A 14,406-nucleotide genomic window follows, 5' to 3' on the forward strand; every position below is an offset into this window, starting at 1 on the left:
GAAAGGCTATCCACTCCAGTATTCTGGTCTGGAGAATTGCATGGACTTTATAGTCCATGGGGTTGCAGTGAGTCAGACATGACTGAGCAGCTTTCACTTTCCCTTCTTTTATGAGAACTTCATGTGCTAAAGAAATAGAAGTACTTCTGTGTATAATACTAATATACTAATAATAGAAGTACTGCTGTGTGTAATAATGGTAAAAAACTCTTGAGCACATTCTGTATTTAATCTTATTAGTTCTAAATACAGTAACTAGGAAGAATCTGAGTGACAAACTGCTTCTTGTGTCTTTTACTTTTTAGAGCATTTACAGTTTTTTGTAATTATTGCCTGACAAAGTAATGTTTTAAGAGGTTTGCTAAAATGATTAAAGTTTTAAACCTTTATTTATAATTGAAATGATTAAAATGGAAAGTCTATTACTTGAACTCTTCCTGAGTCTGCTATATCTTTTTTTTTTTTTAATTCTCATTGTGAAATATAAAACTCACACAAGGTCAAGAAATCGAACTTTGCCAATACCACAGAAGTTGTCTCATGTCCCTTCCCAAACACTATTTCCTTCCCCTCTCCTAAGGTAACCACTATCCTTGATTCTTTTTTTCTTTTTATTAAAACATTGTAATGTAATTTTAATAATTTATACTCCATTTACAGTTATTGTAAAATATTGACTGTATTCCTTTTAATGTACAATAATCATTATAGCCTCTCTCACATCCAGTAGTCTATACCCCCCACCTTCCCACTCCCTCTATTCCCCCCACCCCTCACTGGTAACCAACCTTTAGTTCTCTGTGTCTGCAAGTCTGCTTTATTTTGTTAGTTTTGCTTACAGTTTGTTTTGTTTTTTTCCCTTCTACATAGAAATGATATCATACAGTGTATGTCTTTCTCTATCTGACTTACTTCACTTATCAGAAAACCCTCCAAGTCCATCCATGTTGCTGCAAATGCAAAAAGCTCATTCTTTTATTCTGGCTAATATTCTATTGTGTATATGTGCGTGTGTGTGTCACATCATCTTTATCTGTTCGTCTGTTGATGGACACTTAGATTGCTTCCATACCTTGGCAATTGTAAATAATGCTGCTGTGAACACTAGGATGCATGTAGCTTTGCAAATCACTATACTGATTCTTACAGTATTAAGTTTCTTGCTTTTGCTTACAGTTTTATCATCCAACTGTACATTCCTAAACACTGCCTGCTTTAAAAAAAAAAAAAACTATATAAATGGATTTGAACAATTTGTGTTCTATTGTATTTAGTTTCTTTTGCCCATTATTATGTTTGTGAATCAACATTACACACACACAGTTTTCAAAAAGTTTTAATTACATGGAGAAAACGGAATAGGAAAAACAGTAGAGGGACATAAGATGTTTGTTTTACTAATGACTTTGCCTCTAACTAGAAAAGATGGCTTTGAGCAAGTCACTGAATCTGTCAGGGTCTCCTCCTTTTTCTTCTCTAAAACATGATAAAATGGGTTTCAATATGATAGGACCTCTTTAGCTCTAAAATATAGTGAAACTGGATAACTAATGTTATACTGTGCTGTCCTTAATTTCTTTCATTTTTGTTTTCATTAGGTTGTCTTGGAGATACCCAGTTTTGTTTTAGATTTCGACAGTCTTCTGGGAGGAGGGTGTCACTGCATTGTCTCCTGGATCAATTTGACAAAGATTTACCAGTTTACTTAAAGGTTGGAAAAGTAGTAATAGAATAATGTCCATGTGAGAGGAAACTTTAGGACCGAGTTACCTCTTACAGCATTCAGAAAAACTGTGCTTTTGTTTTCTTACCGTGTTAAACTGTTGGATTTCCAAAGTGAATCTGATTCATTAGGATTTAGTATGTGAGTGAAAGAGACTTTTTAAAGTTATTGTTCTTAAAACATATTATAATGCCATTGTGAATAATAGAAATTAGAATGTTGAGGTAATTTTCTTTCTTGTTAATAGCTCTTTGTTAAATGTGGAAGCAGGGTGAATATCACCCAGAGTTAAAGATTCCCTGTGGTAATCCCTACCGGCTTTACAGTACAATTACTGTTGTCTCTTTGATTTTTAAATGAGCTTTGGTTTGCAGTTATTGTCTGCTAAAAACAATGCTAATAATTCAGATGGTTCCAGAATTTCTGTTTGGTACAGTGGTTCACACTTTAACTACATGAAGAATCATTCTATCTGTATGTCCTACTAGCACAGCCAATAAGAACTTGACATCTTTTCCCTCAAATAAGTATTTACAGCTTACCTTCCGTGTTCTACCAATGACTCTAATCTTCCAGTAAGCAAAGCCTTTAAAAAAATGTCTTTAAAATCCTTTAAAATGTCTCTTATAGCCATCTCATCCTTTCCATGACCTTGGCTATCACTACTAACATATTCTTTCAGCTGCTGATAGCTTGTTTGTGTTCTTGGCCTTGTATCAATAAGCGTATATTATCTTACTAATAAGATTTCCAGATGGCTCAGAGGTAAAGAATCCACCTGCCAATGCAGGAGATGTACGTTTGATCCCCAGGTCAGGAACATCTCCTAGGTGAGGAAATGGCAACCCACTCCAGTATTTTTGCTGGGACAATCCCATGTACCGAGGAGCAGGGGGTGCTGCAGTCCATGGGGTCACAGAGTCAGAAGTGACTAAGCACACACATCTTATTAATCCTCCCTATATTGTTCTGAGACAGTTCCTTTTGCAAACTTGAGGGCTACTGAGGATTACAAAATTCGCCCAAAGACACCCATCTCCTGTCTTTCTCAGTGCAATATATTTTATACAGTGTTCCTAGCTAAAGTGTGCATAATATATTACATAAAACAAATCTAAAATGATTACCTATTGCTTAATGAATAAAGAGCTAATGATAGTACTGTTTCCTGGTTCTCACTTTTTAGGCCTTCCAAGATAAAACTTTACCTTCTGAATTTCTAGCTTAATCTTCTTTCTATACATGTGTCATATTTTAGCTAAATTGAACTATAGCTTTTCCCTGAGGTAGCTTGTATTTTTTTGTCTCTGCATGATTTTGCTCAAACTCTTGACCCTCTAAACCTGAAATGTCTTTGTTTAAGTCATATCTATTCTTCAGTACCTAATTCAAAAACATCTGCCTCTGTGAAATCTTTACTGATCACCATAGACAGGTAATCTCTTGCCCCTTGGCAGAAGGGAAAAAATACTACTTTGTGCTTTTTTCATGGTACCTGCCCTCCTTTTACATAATAGTCATTTTTGTACTTGTCTTCTCTCTCTTAGTTTGTGATCTTCTTAAGGAACTATGTCTTATGCATCATTTTATCTTCTCTAACACAATGCGTTATTCAAAGTAGGTGGTCAATAAATATTTGTTTAAAGAATAACAAGGAACTGGGCCAGAGTTTATTCCATTAGGATGTAAAAATTTTGCAAGCTTTTTTGGAATGTAATTGCCTTTCAAATTGTATGTTGATAAACATTGCAGTGTTTCATTATTATTGGGTGAAAAATATAGCAGTATATGTAGGACTCAGATTAACAGTTAACTCCTTTTAATTTCTCTCTTGAAATTTTCTATTAGAATACCTCAAAAATTGTAGGCAGATTTTTAAAACATTAAGTGTACCATTGGGGAAAACAGAATTTGATTATTTTCAATTTACGTTAACTACCACAGATGTAAATAAAGAATAAAAACATTAAGTTATAGAAGGTTAGCTTTGTACATTAAGCTATAATTATTTCATCTTTAGGCAAGTTAGCAGGTTTCTATCTGGCAGTTATTATCATGATAGTTGTTTACATTGGTGGAAAAGTATAACTAGCTTTTTGTGTATACTTCATATCTCAGTTTGAGTTTATAAAGGAACTTGCCATTAATAGTAAAGAGTTGATATATATGTATGTTTTTAATTTGTCACTTCTTTCATAGAAAGATCCTGCCTATTTTTATGGATATGTGTATTTTCGACAAGTTCGGGATAAAACTCTAAAAAGAGGCTATTTTCAGAAGGTAATTTTCATATACATTAGTGGAAACATTTTTACATCGTGGTTAGAAGAATAGAAATTATTAGAATGAACAGTCTTAAAGTTTCATATTTCATCTTTAAACATACTAGAATTTATATTTTATCTTTTTTTTTTTTTTAGATTGTAGACATCTGCCCTTAAATTTTTAACTCTATTGAATTTTGCCTTTCTGCTATCTATGTGCTAGATTCCTGGCAGTAAGTTACAGTTACTGTATGAAACTTTCAAAACTCAGAACAATCTGTTTAATTTTCACATTTTAGAATAAGGGAAAGAATGAACAGATTGTGATATAGTTACAACGAATAAAAGTCTGCAGTATGTTTTTTTGAAGAGCCACTAAATATGCTTGACCAACCTCTTAGGCATTACTGCTCCCACTCTAAATGTATAATTTTTTTGTTTCTAAATATATATATATATAAATATAAGTTAGTTCCAGTTTGATCCCAGCTGACAGGGAGGGACACACTGTTACCTACTGTAACTAGAGCATGCCCTGGCCGTGTATTGATGCTTGGTGGAAAGATGAAAAGTAATTTTCAAGAAAAATAGATTTTTTAAAAAATCAGCATATTCTATATCTGAAGTGATCACAGACTATAAAGTGACAATTTTTAAGAATGTGGCTAAAGCCATTGAACCCTAAAATATAACAGCCATAGGTTTTAGTTTGAAAAAGCATCATCATTTGCATTTTCTTTATTAGGAAGAGTTTATCTGGCTAATTCCTAATATTGCTTTACTGACAAAAATAGTAGCTAGGCTTTGAAATTATCCACAATACTGATTTGTTTATAGGAAATTCTTTTTCCTGGAGAGCAGGAAAATCTGTGACTATGTCTTTATGCTCTTAAAATGTAGTAATAAGGTTAAACTTCAGTGTTCTGCCATTCTAGTTTTACATTCCTTTTAACTATCTACTGTCAAAGCCTTTTTATTTTCAAATCCACACTTTTTGCTGAATTTGGCTTGTTAGTAATTGGTTACATAAGAAATGACAAACTTAAATTATAGTCATAAGGAAATTAAACAGTTGTTTTTTTTTTTTCCCTTGCAGTCCTTGGTTTTAATCAGCAAGCTACCTTATATTCATTTTTTTCACACTGTGCTCAAGCAGATAGCACCAGAGTATTTTGAGAAGAATGAACCTTATTTGGAAGCAGGTAAGTTAAATATTGTATGAGTTATGTTCCTCTATAAAGGAGTTTTAAAATTTTTACTGGAAATAAGTGAAAAAAGATCAGTTAAGAATTTTGAGGGTTATCTGATGGAGAGATATCAAACTATGCTTCTGGCGTATTTACCTACAAACAACACAGACCCTATCTTTTATTATCTTCTTTTGAAGTACAGATGATGCTTATTTTTTGGATAATAATGAACAAATATTGAGTTGCCAATTCCGATACTTAGAGTACTATTAAACAGAAATCCTATGTCACTTGATACAGAAAGAAGACTTCCTCTAGGTTGTGTGCTTTGTAGCTGATTTTAGTAGTAATAAATAAGAAAACTTCTTTTAAAACCTATTCATTTCAAAGCATATGTTAGCCAGTTTGTATCCTAGAACATTGGTGTGTATCTTGTGAAATACAAGTTATTTCAGTTCTTTTGCCATTTATCTTCCATCCTTCCAAGTGTATTTTTTCTGCCATATAGAAAGCAAAAAGTGGAGTTCTAATTTCTAATGTTCCATTGTTAATATTTTAGTATTTCCACTTATACTAAAGAAATATTTTACTATATTTTCAGCTTGTAATGATGTTGATCGATGGCCTGCACCAGTGCCAGGGAAAACATTATACCTGCCTATTATGGGGGTAGTAATGAAGGTAATGATAGCTTGTATTTCATTTGTCTCTTTTTTTAAAGAACTGTAGGAAGTTCACGTACGCATTTTGCTTTTTAACTCCCTAATAACGTTCAGTCGCTTTGCAGCTTTCACTTCTTTGTCCTTGGTGTAAGGAATTACAGAGGTACCACAAAACTGTTTGTCACACAACTCCACAGGGCACCAGTCTGTTTTCATCCTGTAGAGTGTGAGGATGGTGGTGTTATTCTTAATAATATTTGTAAATGTGAATGCCACCTCCTAGAATTGTACAGCTTCATGGTCCTCCAGAGATGGATGGTATTGCAGAGCACGTGTAGAATTGAGTATGAGTTAGTAAACTTTAAAAGAACAGGATGGGGAACACATGTATACTAATTAAATAAAAATTAAATAAAAAAAAAAGTAAAAAACAAATAAAAAAATAATAAAAGAAATTAGGAAAGCCATTGATTCTCAGTCTTATGAAATCTTTTTAATAGCATCTGGGTATTGTTCTCTATTAAGCTGTGTGGTTTTTGTTTTTAATATAATGAGTTAACATTTTGTTCTCAGAGTTTGTGTAAATGTGCTCTAAGTGCTTTTGCCATTCATTTTTAAGTTGGGCTTATTTTTGGCGATGTTCTCTCTTCAGATGTCCTCGTTTCTGTTCTGTTTTTCGCCCCCTCCTAAATAATCAAAAGTTGCTCTGGGTTGAGAGTTCTCATGGTTCCCTGTGAGATATATCCCGTAGTTTGGCAAGCCTGAGAGGGTGTGTTTGGGTGTGTGTATATTAATGAAGCAAAGACTGGAACAATAAGCAGGAACGGTATGTAGTTGATGTCCTTTTCTGGTTTTCAGCACGTTTGCTTCTCAGTGGGTTAGTGATTTCTATGTGTGGGAATGTGGAGACTTTGGTTCACTTACCTTCTGCTGTGACTGAAAATAAATACAACTTTTATTTTGAATCTTACAAAAGTGTTTTGCTTTCACGGCTTTTTAGGCATTGCTGAGTATACCTTTCAGCTTCAGGATAGACTGAGTGCTTCTGATCCCTTCTTGTACTGTCACTCACAAATTACTGTATTAAAAAAGATCATTCTTTTGTAGCCAGAGTTATTTTCTTCTTTTTCAGGTCCGGATTCCCACATGTCACGACAAGCCTGGGACAACTCAAATAGTGCAGTTAACTCAGCAGGTAGTATGGTACTGTGGTAGAATAATCCAGCATATGTAGTCTTTTTAGCAGAAATTTTCAACTAGCAAATTTAGAATTTCTTAGATTTATGTTACATTTCTGAATATCACTGAAATATCCCATTAAATAATTTTTAATGAATTGATAATAAGCTTCCTAATGTTGCTCCGTTTTTGTTGTTGTTGTTCTTTCTCTGGTAGACACTGGAGAACTCAGAATTTATACTGTAATTGTGAGGAAAAGGAAAAAGCTATCTTTTGAAAAAGATTAAACAAGGTTTGATTCTAACAAAACCTCTAATCTTAGAAGAATGGTCAACAGACTTCTGTTTGGGGAAACTTAATCAAAAGGATTATGTAGTTATGATTGCCTTTCATTTTCCCCACAGTTACATTTGTTTGTGGGTGGGGATGAATTTTTCATTTGAAATTATTTAACTGGTATATTAGCACTCCCTTGTTCTTTGAATTAAATAAAAATGGAGAGCAATAAGAAGACTAATTTTGCCTGTTGTATATCTCAACTAGTATTATGGAAGTATTTCATACAGTTGAGAATTAATCTGACATCTGACTACTGGATTAATGCTTTATCTGTGGAATCTGTGTCATCCTTGACCTTCTGCTGTGTTAGGGGAGACTGATAACACCCATTCTCTTTGTGGCTGCTTCTGGAGGAGGAGAATCCTAAAAGACAGAGAGGGCAACATGGCTTACTGATCATGAGTTAGATTTTAAAAACCAGTTTCTGTAAATTTCAATGACATCTTGTCTATTTGTCTTTTTTATCTCCTAGGGAGATGCTCATATATCTGTTATTTTACCTACTGTTCATGAAGTGGATCTTTTCAGGTAAAGAATAAAAAATTTTGTTAACTTCCTTGTCTCATTTGCTTTGTGATATTGTTATTAATTTCTTTAGAAAATGAATGTTCCTATATCAAATGTGGGAAAAATTGGAAAAAAACAAATGATTCATTCCTGACTGCACATCATTTTCTTTGACTCCTAAGGAACTTTGTGTATGGACAGAGTATTATATGGTAGAAACAATTTTTTTTTTGTTTGGTTGGGTGTGAGAACAGTAAATGATATTTTTTTTTTCCAGGGATGGCTTTTTTGGGGGACTTGCAGGTAGATTGGGAGCATAAAGCTTGATTCTCCAGAATGAATATAAAAGTCGTGCTAAAGAAAGATTTTAGCATTTTAGACATTTAGCTCTGTCATTTCCCTACAAAGCCCTCATTGTAGTAATTAACACTGCAGTTAACTTAATGCGTACCACCGGTGTCTATTAAAGGTTTCCTCTCTTGAATATTTAATACTTATCTCCCTCTCAATAAAAACCACTTTGTATAACAGATATTACCAGTACAACACAGAGCTTTCAGAGACTGCTTCATCTTGTAACTGTACTTCCTATCTGTTTGTGCCTTTACTAATAACATATTGAGGGCAGGAGGAGAAGGGGACGACAGAGGATGAGATGGTTGGATGGCATCACTGACTCAATGGACATGGGTTTGGATGGACTCCGGGAGTTGGTGATGGACAGGGAGGCCTGGTGTGCTGCAGTTCATGGGGTCGCAAAGAGTCGGACATGACTGAGCGACTGAACTGAACATATTACTATACTTCAGAGAAAAACTAGTTTGCAACTTTGATGCCTTAAGGGCATCCTGCGATTAAAGTTAGTTGGTCAGATGTTTTTCATACAGGTCTTTTCCATTTTTCCTTTGCTTATTTTAAAATTTTATATATAAATTATTGTTTAAAATTATATATATAATTATATACATTATATATTTTTATAAATTATATATATTCTACTTTTCTGTAAGCTCATGATTATTTCAAAATTTTATGTATTTACTTATATAAAATTTATGCATCTATATAAAATTTGGAAACAATCACAAATGTACAGAAAAGTGGTCAGTACAGTACAGAAAACTTTTTTTTCCTAGAACCAATTTATAGTCAGTTGGAGACCTGATGCCCCGATCATCCCTTAATACTTTAGTGTCTATTTTCTACAAATAAGGACTCAGTGCAGCCATAAACATTGGAAAATTAATAATGATAATACCATCTACTACTGAGATCACATTCAAATGTCGCCAGTTGTCACAACGGTATCTCGTTCAGAGTTGTCTGTTGCATTCAGTTGTCATGTGTTTTCAGTCTCTCTTAGTCTGGAACATTTCCTCAGTCTTCCTTTCATGCCCTGACATTCTTGTGGATTACAGGACAGTTATTTTACAGGAAGTCCCTCAGCTTAGGTTTGTCTGGGGTTTACCTGTGATTAGATTCAGGCTCTCTATCTTTGGTCTGGAGATAACCAAAACTTGCCTTCTTACTGATAATGCTCACTTTGATCATTTCATTAGTTTGGCGTTCCCCAGCCTTCTCTATCGATATTTTCCCTTTTGTATTGTTTTTATTTTTGTGGTTTTTTTTTTTTTTTTTTGCTCTTCCTTACATATCTTTTCTTGCCTTTGAGTAGTTAAAATTAACTTTCCCTAACTTCCAGCTTACAAATTTGTTTCATATTTTTATACTTAAAAGTTACTTGTTTTTTTTTTTCTTTCTTTTTCTTTGTTGTGTGTATATGTTTTCAACTAGGTAGATGAGTTGTGATTTTTATAAATAGATAAGTAGTTTTCCTCTAATCTACTAGGAAAAATTTTGACCTGGCTAGGAGGAGATGTAACTTAGGCTAGGTAATGTACCAGAGTTTTGTTCCTATATGCTTCTGTCTAATTCCAGGGCTACTATAAAAATGTGCAGCATTTCTGTAGGGAGAGGATCTTCCTAGGAAATCATTCTGTTGTTTGGCATTAGAACCCCACTCCATTGTGATTTCTTTTCATCCGTCCTTTAATGATGAAAGCATTAACATTGAAATTAAGTACATCTAGTAAATATCCTTTAGAAAATTAATTTTTTCTTGTTTCCTTCAACATACTTAAGAAATTCAAATGTAACAAAGCAGTATTGATAAACTAGATGTACCATCAGTTCATGTACCGTATGGTATAGTAATTTAATAATTATCTTGTATGCTTTTATTGTTAGCCATTCTGTGTGTCAGTATATTACATTAATATTGTAAATATTTACATTAAATTTTGTAAAATTAAAATTTACATTAAATTTTATATTTAATTTACATTTAATTTTGTAAAAATTGGAATAAAATCACTATATATTTTATGTGGATAAAAGGAACTTATATCTCTATGCATCACCATATTCTGTGTAAATGGATTTGTATATCAGTTCAAGGTATATATAGCTATAAGAATTGTATCAATATGAAGTTTTTAGAATCACTATATAGGAACTTAAACCTTGAATGGATAAGTAAGACTGTCTCTTCTGTGTAAACACCTTCCAGGTGTTTCTGCCCAGTTTTCCTTCATAGTCAGATGCTTTGGGAGCTGGTGCTGTTGGGTGAGCCCCTTGTGGTCATGGCACCGTCACCATCAGAGTCTTCAGAGACTGTATTGGCACTTGTTAAGTGAGTATATTTGGTTCCTGGTGGTGATAGTTACAACACTTTACCATCTGTGATTGTTTGCACACTCATTGCATCGATCTACACAATAACCCTGTGAGAAGGTAGTACTCATTATAGCACCGTTTATTGATGAGAAAATTAATTCAGGCTCCATTAGGGCTGGAACCATGTTTTGTTTTTTTTCTGAATAATAGGCATGCTCATACACTCACATAAAGTTGGCACCTGATAGATACCAGTAGTGCGAACAGTCAGTGTCTAGTAAAACGCATGTAGTTAGTGAATGACAGAGTCAGAGTTTCACCCAAACTTCTCTTAAATCCAGTGTGTTTTCTGTATTTTAGCCACTCGGTAATTACATATCGCCATTGTCCTGAAACAAGCTTACCATTTATTGAAACAGATAATGATCTCAGTGGGGTAAACTCTGTGTATAGAGGTTTTATAGTTACTGTGTAGGGCCTTTAATTTCTGTCCTTTGTTTCACATGTGTTTCTTGCTCCACAGCTGTATTTCTCCATTAAAGTACTTCAGTGATTTCCGACCTTATTTCACTATTCATGATAGTGAATTCAAAGAATATACTACCCGTACTCAAGCCCCGTGAGTAAACAAAATAACTTTTATTGACTAAATATTAACCTTTATAACCAAAGCATTTAGAATTATTTTTGGTAATACTTTAAAAGTTTAAAATTTGAACTTATTGCGAGATTGATTTTGTAAAGGTACTTTTGAGGAGCAGCTGGTAATAACTTCACATTTCAAGAGTCAGTATCTTATTTTCTGTAAATGATCTGCTTTACCGGTGGAAGCCATAATTGTTATTAATAGCTAGCTACCCAACTGTAGTTTTAGTTCTCTTTGTTCTTTGCTTCACGACCTCTTACAGTATCAGTTATCTTTTCTTGCTCTGTAACTTCCTTTTCCTTCCCCTTCCTCATTGAATCACCATACAAACATATAAAAATTCTTCTCAGTCTATAAAAGGGGAAAAAAAAATATCTTGCCTTTCCCTCTTAGCTCTTGCTCTATTGCTCACCTTTTTTTTCATAGCCTAGTTTCTAGAATAACAATAAAAATTTCCATTTACTGTCTCCACTTCTTGGTTTCCTAGCTGCTTCTCAATTCATTGCAAGTTGATTTCTTCGTCTCTGCTGAAGTTGTTTTTGCTGAGGTTAAGAAGACCCTTCTCACTGCCTTGAACCTGTGGACACATTATTGCCCTGTTTTTTCCTGCCTTCCCTTTTCTCATGACATTGAATCCACTGACCTTGAAAACACTTTAATCTTTGATGCCATCTCACCTGACTGTCTGGTGGTGCACTCAGTCTTCTCTGAAGACTTCTCTTCCTCTGCCAACCCCTTAAATGTTGGTGTTCTCCAGTATTGTGTTCTGGGTTCTGATTTCAGACCGATAATTCTTTCTGAACAGTCTTATCTGTACCCACGGTCTCTGTTAACCCCTACATAATGAGGACTGAAGTTTGTCTTCCTAGTTCAAATCTTTGCAAGGTCTCGACCTCTATCCAAGTTTTTGTTTTTGTTGTTTTTTACTGTGTTGCCACCTGGATATCTTAATGGCACCCAAAACTAAACATGTTCAAACTGATTTCTTTTTTGTCTCCTCATTTTTTCCCCTAGTTCCATGCCTCTTTATTTTCAGGAAGGAATGGTACTTTTTTTTACTTAGTTATCAAAAACCTGAATTGTCATAAATTTCTCCTTTTTAATATGCTCCACATAAAGTTTACCCAAATTCTGCCAGTTCAACATCCTAAAATATCTCTCATAAATTTGTTATCTTTTTCCAAAGCTCTTTTCCTAGTCTTACTATTTCTAGTCTGTTTCATATCTGCTGTTTCTTTTCCCCAAACTTCTTCCCCTTTTTGTAGAGCATTTTCCAAATCCCCCACCCAAGTGATCTTTCTAGTAAGTACATTTTTATTTATGTAACATTCCTTTATTTGGTTCTCTAGTAGCTTCTGTTTGCCTACAAGATAACATCTAAATTTCCTAGCATGTAAAGTTGGTACTTAGTGATCTGGCTAGCATCTGCCCATCTGCTTTCATTTCAGACTGTTCACGCTTCCGGCTTTGTGCTTTAAGAGTGCTGAACTATATGTAGTTTTACAAGTAGACCATGATCTCACTTCATGTCTTTGCACATACTGTTCATTCTCATGTATCACTTTTTTTTTATACCCTTGACAAAAAATTCCTGTCATAACTTATATACTATTATATATCAACTATACTTCAAAACAAAACTCCTATTCATCTTTCATATCTCTGTACACATGTCATTGTTTCAGTGAATCTGTCCTTTAGTCCGCTGGCAGACATAGTTTCTCCTTTGTAATTCTTGTACATTTTATATCACCTTCACTATATTCTAATTTCTGATGTTATAATTGGGTATGTATACCCTTTTTCCTGTGTGGTTTAAGAAAGACCGTGTCTTTTCATCTTTATATACTTCATGCCAAAAATAGTGCCTGGCATGTAGTTGGTATGTAGTACCAGTGAAGGAAAAGATTATCTATTGTTCACTCAAAATAAATTGTAAACTGATGGGACATGCGTTTTTTGGTGACTTTGGCTTTGTTCTGTTTTTATGTAGGCCCTCAGTCATATTAGGAGTGACCAACCCTTTTTTCGCAAAAACACTCCAGCACTGGCCACACATTATTCGAATAGGAGACCTTAAACCTGCAGGTAAAGTTCTTGGTGTTCTTGTTTTAGTGTGTAATGTGGATGAGCAGGTTTGTTTCTTCCTGTTTGTTTTCATTGCTTGGTTACTTTTTAGTTATGTTGATGGCAAACTTCTTTGAGACAACTGGAATAAAACCTTTAAAGGAGAGCATGACTTCCAGTTAAAATATACAGGTTCTTAAATGTGTAAGCCGTCATGTCCTCCTACCAAAAATGCACCTACAGTGTTATATGAATTATAACAAAATGAAACCTCAAAAATTTGAGCTACTTTTTATATATATATTAATATAAGCCCAATTAAACAAGATTTTCCCAACAGTGCTTGAATAAAACCTTAAAGAAAGTTCAAGTTACTCAGTTTAACACAAAATTCTCAACTAGGAATTGAAAACAAGAATTAAACATTTTTGTGGTACTGATACTGATTAAAGAAGTGGCCACAGGCTGTGCTTTCACTGAAAAAAAAAAAGACATGTAGTACCTTTCTGTGGGCTTCGCTTGTAGGTCCATCAATAAAGAATCTGCCTGCAATGCAGGAGACCGGGATTTGATTCCTGGGTCAGGAAGATCCCCTGGTGAAGCCAATGGCAATCCATTCCAGCATTCTTGCCTGGAGAATCCCATGGACAGAGGAGCCTGGCGGGCTACAGTCCACGGGGTAGCAAGAGTCGGACACGACTGCGCGGCTAAACCACCACCACCTTTCCATGGTGCCTTTCCATTCATGTTTAATGAATGTTTATTAAATGAGTAAATAAATTCTAACCATTGGCAATTTTGTTAACCTAAATGACAGTTTAGTGGTACCTCTGACATTTTCTCACTGGACATTCTTGAATTTTCTATGCAAATAATTGAGATGTGAACTGTCCAAAATGTTCTTTTAATGATATTATGATATGTTACTTATTAAGACTTTTCTTTTGGTATTATGGGTATTATATTTAATACATTATTTATTTATTCTATAAAATATCCTTCCTGGAATATAAATAAATCTGATAGACATATTAGAGTCAGGAAATAACATTTTAAACCCTGTTATTTACAAATATTAGACTCAATCTTAGACTGAAATCCTTAGAAGCCTTAAGAAATAGGGGAAAGGGCAAAGGACTTTACCTTGACAGTC

General features: G+C 34.1%; 1 protein-coding gene across 7 annotated transcripts in view; it reads left to right on the forward strand.

Annotated features, from left to right (window-relative positions):
- Positions 1 to 14,406, forward strand: part of DENND6A (DENN domain containing 6A) — a 73,349-nt gene that overhangs the window by 22,656 nt on the left and 36,287 nt on the right. For all 7 annotated transcript variants that reach the window (XR_009732509.1, XM_061396568.1, XM_061396570.1 and 4 more), the window contains exons 4-12: positions 1,599 to 1,711; positions 3,923 to 4,003; positions 5,084 to 5,189; positions 5,779 to 5,858; positions 6,972 to 7,034; positions 7,830 to 7,885; positions 10,434 to 10,556; positions 11,064 to 11,159; positions 13,180 to 13,274. Coding sequence is in view for 6 of the 7 variants with exons in the window: in XM_061396568.1 (XP_061252552.1) it covers positions 1,599 to 1,711; positions 3,923 to 4,003; positions 5,084 to 5,189; positions 5,779 to 5,858; positions 6,972 to 7,034; positions 7,830 to 7,885; positions 10,434 to 10,556; positions 11,064 to 11,159; positions 13,180 to 13,274 (813 nt within the window). In the remaining variant the exon portion in view is untranslated. The remainder of the gene's footprint in view (positions 1 to 1,598; positions 1,712 to 3,922; positions 4,004 to 5,083; positions 5,190 to 5,778; positions 5,859 to 6,971; positions 7,035 to 7,829; positions 7,886 to 10,433; positions 10,557 to 11,063; positions 11,160 to 13,179; positions 13,275 to 14,406) is intronic.

This window comes from Bos javanicus, chromosome 22 (assembly GCF_032452875.1).
Source record: "Bos javanicus breed banteng chromosome 22, ARS-OSU_banteng_1.0, whole genome shotgun sequence".
Lineage (NCBI taxonomy): Eukaryota > Metazoa > Chordata > Mammalia > Artiodactyla > Bovidae > Bos > Bos javanicus.